At 46.1% G+C, this 7,750-nt stretch overlaps 1 protein-coding gene across 3 annotated transcripts in view; it reads left to right on the top strand.

Annotated features, from left to right (window-relative positions):
• The window catches only part of sipa1 (signal-induced proliferation-associated 1), a 70,453-nt gene that overhangs the window by 38,238 nt on the left and 24,465 nt on the right, over positions 1-7,750 (top strand). For 2 of the 3 annotated variants that reach the window (XM_083640313.1, XM_083640315.1), the window contains exons 2-4: positions 5,564-7,236; positions 7,351-7,475; positions 7,562-7,750. In XM_083640313.1, coding sequence (XP_083496439.1) covers positions 6,117-7,236; positions 7,351-7,475; positions 7,562-7,750 — 1,434 coding nt within the window. In that variant the 5' untranslated portion in view covers positions 5,564-6,116. Of the gene's footprint in view, positions 1-4,639; positions 4,749-5,563; positions 7,237-7,350; positions 7,476-7,561 lie in introns of those variants that run through there. The other variant, XM_083640314.1, reaches the window with a different exon arrangement.

Consider the following 7,750-nt stretch of genomic DNA (forward strand, 5'->3'; position numbering starts at 1 on the left):
AAATAGGCTACATTTTGCAGTATATCAATAATGCAATCATTTCCCGAAACATTCCCAAACAAGAAAGGAACATAGTGCACTGGAAAATATTTTTAATTACATTTGTAAAAAAAAAGAAAAAAAAAAAAAAGGGGGGGGGGGGGGGGGGGGGGGTGCTGGAGCACCTGAGCACCCGTACTTCCCGCGGCCCTGCTGGACGCAGACTTGGACTCTTCTTTGGTGACTCGGACTGGGACTCCAGAAGATATCATGACTTGACTACAACACTGGTTGGTGTAAATGTGTCACACACCTCGGACAGTTATTATTTATAATAATGAAACTATAAGTGAAAAGTTATTGTCTGTCAAATGAAAATAAATTTAGATAACACAATCTTCCATTATGCTCCAAAACTAAGCTTTGAACGCTATCTAGGTATGTTCACTTTACTTTTCAACTCAGGAGCACTATTATTGACTATGATGAGAAAACAGGGAAAGAAGAAGATTGTGACAGTGATCAAATGCTGATATAAGCCAATATAAAACACAATCCACCAGGACATGATGGCGTTTAATACACAGGCATTTTTGGGGGGCTAAAAGCAGCTAAATGAACTTCAGTATCTATTTATTTATTTATTTATTTATTTATTTCAGTTCTAACCGCATTGGCACACAGCAGCATATATCCTCAATGGAGGTTAGTGCTGTTGCTATATGTTGTTTGTGTTGTCTAGTTATTTTCCCTTAGTTTTAGCTAATAGATTAGTGTTTCAACTTTTACTTTGATGTATTACTTACAGAATTCACTCACAATAGTGCATAATTTAAGATATAATTATGCATATGATTTCACTCACAAAGTAAAAACATATGATAATGCTAATAATTTTGCACTGTGACCTTTTGGATTTTGTATTCTACCTTGTAATGTTCTTTTCTTTGTATCTATTTGATGTAAAGCAGTTTGTGTATGAAACGTGCTATACTAAATAAACTCGCCTTGCCTTGTGACTCCTCTTCATTGAGCAGGGTTGTAACATTATGAGGGGAGTCACACAGCAAAGTAAAAGTTTAAACAATCATTTAATAACTAAATCGAAGGGGAAATAACTAGACAACAACACAAAACTACATTAACCAAACGGACAGAACGAAAAGGGAGAGACTGGTCTGAAGGTCTTCTTAAGCAAGCCCAATGAGTGCACGGAGCCCAGGTGCACCCAATCAGCCCAACGACCCCAACACACAGGCTCCTGCAAAAGAGTGAGAGGGTCAACGCACTTTTTAGATATTTTGTTACAGAAAGTGTATCAAACCCATGACCAAAATAGTCATACATTCTGTCATTTGTGTTACTTATGGTTGGAATTCTAGTGAAAATAAACTATTACCCCCTTTTTGCTGGGAACCTCCTGGAACCCACTCAAGGACCCCTGGGTGTCCCCAGACCCCACTTAAGAACCAATGGCTTAAGGAGCACAAGGTCACGGGTTGAAACCCACCAAATAGTGACGAATTCAAATACCGTAAATTCCGGACTATAAGCCGCACCTTTTTTCCCGTTTTTTGGCCTTTTTTGGCCCCTGCGGCTTATATAACGGTGCGGCTTATCTATGGATTTTTTCCAAAAAAAAAAAATCTCTCTTTTTTAGCACTCTTTCTAACTATAAATCCACTTCTGTTTTAATTTCCTCTCCTGCCCTCTTTTCACCACACCGCGGACACTGTGTGCACTGTAAAAAACAACACAGGTGGTGTTGTGTTATGTTGTTTTGTTGAAATGTTAATAAATGGGAGCTTCCTCAAACAGGCATCTCTTTCCCGACAATCCCCTCTGTGCATGAACCCTTACATATGGTAATTAAACATTAAAACACAATAAAAAAATAAAAAAAAAACATTAAAACACCCGCGGCTTATAGTCCGGTGCGGCTTATATATGTAAAAAACAGTCAACTTTGCAGGTGCGGCTTATACACCGGTGCGCCTTATAGTCCGGAATTTACGGTAGTTTCTGTTTGTTGACACCGGTCTAACCACACCGAGGAATGGACTTTTCAATGCAACTGGATTTTAAAATTGAGAAACAAATGGAGTGCAGTAAGCAACTCCAATGAGTGCGTTTACATGCACACCAATAAACTGATAACTGTGAGTACCGTAAATTCCGGACTATAAGCCGCGGCTTTTTTCCCGTTTTTTGGCCCCTGCGGCTTATATAACGGTGCGGCTTATCTATGGATTTTTTCAGAAAAAAAATTTCAAATACAAATAAAATCTCTCTTTTTTAGCACTCTTTCTACCTATAAATCCACTTCTGTTTTAATTTCCTCTGTTGCCCTCTTTTCACCACACCGCGGACACTGTGTGCACTGTCGAAATAAACAAAGGTGTTGTGTTATGTTGTTTTGTTGAAATGTTACGGCAATACGGTAAATGGGAGCTTCCTCAAACAGCCAACAATCCCCTCTGTGCGTGAACCCTTACATATGGTAATTACGGTAAGCAAAGTTCATCAGCCCGGAATCACAACAAGACGAGCAGTCTCTCTCTCACTTACCATGGGGAAGGTACGCAGAAATTCACACGAAGCAGCTTTCAAGCTGAAAGCAGTCGAACTCGCACTAAAAGAGGGAAACAGAGCAGCCGCGCGTAACCTGGGCATCGATGAGTCAATGGTGAGGCGTTGGACGGTGCAGCAGGAGGAACTGTCTCAGTGTAAGAAGACAAAAAAGTCCTTCAGAGGCCACAAAAGCAGATGGCCGGAACTTGAAGATTCCCTTGAGGACTGGGTGTTGACCCAGAGAGCAGACGGCCGAGGCGTTTCCACGGTGCAGATCCGACAGAAGGCCAAAACAGTCGCCACCGAGATGAAAATTGAACATTTCAGAGGTGGGCCATCTTGGTGCTTTCGATTCATGAGACGAAAGGGACTGTCCGTCCGGGGGAGAACTACTGAACAACTCCCTCCCGACTACCAGGAGAAAATCACAAACTTCGGCGAATTCACACAAAGGAAGATCACGGAATATTATAGGAGTGTGAAAACATCCACAATCACCAACGGGTTCCAAAACGCTGGACTGCTGCGGGATGAAGAGAATGACGCCGCCACAGCTGGCGCTGAGGGCCGTCAGAGGCTTCAGAGGCTGTTCGATGCCGACAGTGATGAAGAGGAGTTCGTTGGTTTTGAGTGACAATGAAGGAGAGAGGAGAGTGGTTGACGAAGCCACCCTGAACCTGTTCGTTTCCGACACTGAAGATGAGGACTTTGGTGGTTTCAGTACGCAGGAAGAAGAGGAAGACGAGGATTAGTGACTTGACTTCTCTGGTTACAGGTTTGCTGCACATATAGCCTATTGTTGTGTGATTTTGTCTGGGGATTAGTGACCTGACTTTTGTTTTGTTTTGTTGAAATGTTAATAAATGGGAGCTTCCCCAAACAGCGATCTCTTTCCCGACATTCCTCTCTGTGCACGAACCCTTTCATATGGTAATTAAACATCAAAACACCCGCGGCTTATAGACCGGTGCGGCTTATAGAAGAAAAAAATAGTCAATTTTGGTCCCGCGGCTTATAGACCGGTGCGTCTTATAGTCCGGAATTTACGGTAATCAGTTTATGGCAATAATCTGATTTCTGCGTTTACATGCACTTTAATAATCCGACAATAGGAAAAACCCGGGTTTACATGATTCAGTCAATTAGTCGGATTTCCCTCCAGAAGGCGGCGGTAATTAAACTTTTTACATGCAACTTGTACATGCGCAGATGTATAAACCCACAAGAAACCTGATACGCTGTATACATGCACTCAAAAGACAGGTCATTGGCCAAAAACCTAGGTATGTTTATCAGTTTATTCATAACCCGATTACGGCCATAAACGGATAAAGCTTATCGGTTTATGCTGTTTACATGACCATTTGAATAATCAGGTAACTCCAGAAATCCACTAATAAACTGTTTATTGTCTGCATGTAAACGCACTCATTGTGACAAACTTTCCCAATAATGTAATGTGTATGGGAACACCATGAGGTGCATTAGCATAGCCACATAACTGATAGCGTATACACTTTCCATTACAGTTGCAGCTTTTTGTAAGGCTTTTCCTCCTATAGACGGTTTTCACGGAATGGTCAGTCCTGCACTTGAATGTTTTTTTTTTCTTTTATGTCCATAGCAAACACTGCAACAGGAAGTGAGCGGGGGTTCAATTTAGAATGTTTTTGTTGTCAAGTTAAAACCGTCTATAGTTGTGCTTACTGATATATTTTCTTTGTGTGAGGACATACAAAAGAGAGAGAGAGAGAGAGAGAGCGAGGAACAGAAACAAATATGTCATGCTACTTCCTCACTTTGACTTTACTCAAACCTATAACGTTGTGTCTGCACTGTGTGTGTGTGTGTGTGTGTGTGTGTGTGTGTGTGTGTGTGCGTGCGCGTGTGCGTGCGTGCGTGCGTGCGTGTGTGTGTGTGTGTGCGTGCGTGCGTGCGTGCGTGCGTGTGTGCGGGCTGTCTGGCTGGCTGGGTAGCAGCGCTGCAGCACTGCACCTGTTCTTTGAGGCTACGAATGCGAGAGGAGATACATGAGAAATAGCAAGACAGGAAGAGAGACGTCTGTTACCGTATTGAGAGCGACAAAAGCTTTCGGCATCAGTTAATTGACGTCAGTTGGTTGGTTTAAGAGAGACGCGCTGCACAAGGATGACAGGAACTGGAACTGAACGCTACCGTAAACAATAACCATTTTGTTGGTGAGTTTATAACTGAAAACTAAAAACAGGAGATTATTTAAATGAGGTTTAGAGGAAGCAAAACGGCTTTCATTTTAGTACAAGACTGAGAATTGCTTTTATTAACCTGATTACTGAGTTATGATTATGTTATGTTTTTCATAATAATAATAACAATTATACGAAGTATTATGATTATTAATGATAGTGCTGTTTGAGAGTTCCAAAATACTGTTTTGGAAATTATTTATAATGTTTCTGTTAGACATTATGATTTAAACATATCTTGAAAGAAGATAGAAGATATGGTGCAGTGATGAACAGCAAAACTCTGTGTCTGTGTATGAGTGTCTGTGAGTGAGTGTCTGTGTGTGTGTGTGTGTGTGTGTGTGTGTGTGTGTGTGTGTGTGTGTGTGTGTGTGAGAGAGAGAGAGAGGTCGCCTTTATTTCTATTTGATTGAAGCTCTTAAGACAGGAAGGCCCCCTCCCCTGTCTTAATATCCTCTATTGTGAGCGTGTGCGGGGTGGATGTGGTGAGCGTTAGGTTTGCTATGGAGCTATTTATGGGAACTTTGGAAAGGAAACCATGGAAAGGAAAGAGCAATAATGAAAGAAAACAAAGTTACAAGGCAATACTCAACAATAAAACACACGTCACCCATGCTTGATACTTGAGTGTTGAAATTCCATGCTTATAGCTTTTAGTTTCATGTTGACGAAGGTGCTCATGGACTAATCGAAAGCTACCACCAAAGATAGTAGCAGTGTGGGTGAGTGATGGGGTCTCGAGGTACATTGAAATGTGAACATTTATCTCCTTTGTTTTTGTCTAACAGGAGGCCAGTGGAAGAGACCAAGGAGAAGCCGTATAGGCACTGAAGAGTGCGCCTTGATGGATGACATGTTAGAGGGGTTGATACATACAGAGCCTCTCGGAGGACAGAAAGTGGGGCTCCAGTGATGATCACACTCCCCTCGTTTTCACTCCGCAAGAAGGAGCACCCCGCAACTGGAATAGCACCAAAACACACACCTTCACACCTGGAGGGACTCCTGCAAACAGCTGCACATGCTCCTGACCTGAATCTGAATCCGCTTTGTCCGCCAGCACACACAAGAACTTGCTGACTTGTCGTTAAGTGCTGCATCAAGTGTGGCACCTCACAGTGGCATGTATGAGAATCCAACTAATGCAGAGGTTCAGTCATCTTTCGTGGCGTGAATGAGGACTACATTTGTGGCTTTTACTCGGCAGGATTTTTCCTCTTCGTGGGCAGCGCTCCCATTTCACACCAGCACCACCAGGGCGGAAATTTAACAGGGAGAGGAAAAGGCTCTGGACCAGCGTGGAGAGAACATCTTGGTACAGGAGTCAGCATCTCAGGCACCATGCAATCCGACGACCTCTTCATCCGCAAGTTTCGCCGTCAGAGCGTGCGGCCGCCCATTGCCACCGTCAAATTTGAGTCCAAACGGGATGGAGGCGTAGTGGAGTGGCCCCCCAGGCGGGACAGTGACGGTGCAGATGGAGAGAGCCTTACTCCGAGCCTGGTGGGCCTGAACCTGCGGTCGGTGGGCCGGGGCCACGTTATGCAGAGAAGCAACAGTGATGTAACCTTAGGGGACTTGGATTCCTCCGGGAAGTCGGGAGGAAAAACAGCTCGGGCGGTCGGTGAGAAGGTGGGTGCAGGAGGGGCGCAGGGGGACTCGGGTGTGCTCCTACATAGGGAATACGGCAGCCTCTCCTCGCTGGAGAGGCAGAGTCAAGGCCAGGAGCCGATCTCAGACGACCAGGGGGCCCTGCTGAGCCCCAACGCCCTCCGCTTCAAAGACCCCTTCCTGCTTTTAGGACTGCAGGGCAATCTCCCAGAACCCGACGGATTCTTCCGGCCACTGTCCGTTCCCCCGGGAGACTCCCCGAAGCCCGCCAAGCCTCCGAAGCCCGAGGGTCTCGGTAAGAAGTCCAAGCCCGCGCCCCCGCAGATCCCCCAACCGGGTCCGTGCGACAACATCGGGGGCGGAGCCTGGGTACGGAACTTTGCCCACTATGACGTTCAGAGCATCTTGTTTGATCTCACCGAGGCGGCCACCAACAGAGACAGCATCGGACGGAAGAAGAACATCACCTCGGGGGCTTCGGCCGCCTCGCAGCTGCGCCCGCTGTCCCAGGTCGCCCCGTCCTCACCAGCGCAGGGCGGAGGGGGTAACGGCACCAACGCAGATGACCCTGAGCAGTCGCTGCTGCTGGACGAAGGCGACGGCAACGATAACGAGCTCTTACTCAGCTGTCCCCACTTCCGTAACGAGATGGGGGGCGAGGAGCGGGCGGGTCTGGGCGACTCCCAGGGCGGACGGGGCCTCTGGCTGAGCAGCCGCAGCCCCAACGATGCAGTGTCAGTGCTCGAAGAGCCCAGGGAGAGTCATGTCCAACAGCAAGGAAAGAGCAACTACTTTATCGAGCATGCGGATCTGGGAGCCCACTACTATCGCAAATATTTCTATATGAAAGGTGAGTGCCACACACTGCAGAGGGTGTTCTTGGTGTGCAATTGACCTTGATTTATTTGTTTACCGGTAGGCCCATTCAATGGCCTAACGTTATGCCACTATGTTGTTATTACAGAACATCAGAATTTCTTTGGCATAGATGATCGTCTTGGTCCGGTGGCAATCAGTTTCCGTAGAGAGGAGAAAGAGGGATGCAGCGGAGCTCAGTACAATTACCGAATCATCTTTCGTACTACAGAGGTAACTTTTGCACTTGATATCATTCATGAATGGACGCGAGTGAATGTGAACGCTTCTGGGCGCTTACCATCCGAACTCTCCCCCAGCTGAAGACACTGCGAGGCTCCATCATGGAGGAGTCGGTGCCCTCTGCCGCTCGCCACACCACCCCCCGAGGCCTGTCGCCCAAGAGGCTGCTGGAGTTCATCATCCCCGAGCTGAACCTGCACTGCCTCCGCCTGGCCTCCAACTCGCCCAAGGTCCGGGACACGTTGCTGAAGCTGGACGAGCAGTGG

This window comes from Poromitra crassiceps (assembly GCF_964638095.1).
Source record: "Poromitra crassiceps genome assembly, chromosome: 1".
NCBI classification, from domain to species: Eukaryota; Metazoa; Chordata; class Actinopteri; order Beryciformes; family Melamphaidae; genus Poromitra; species Poromitra crassiceps.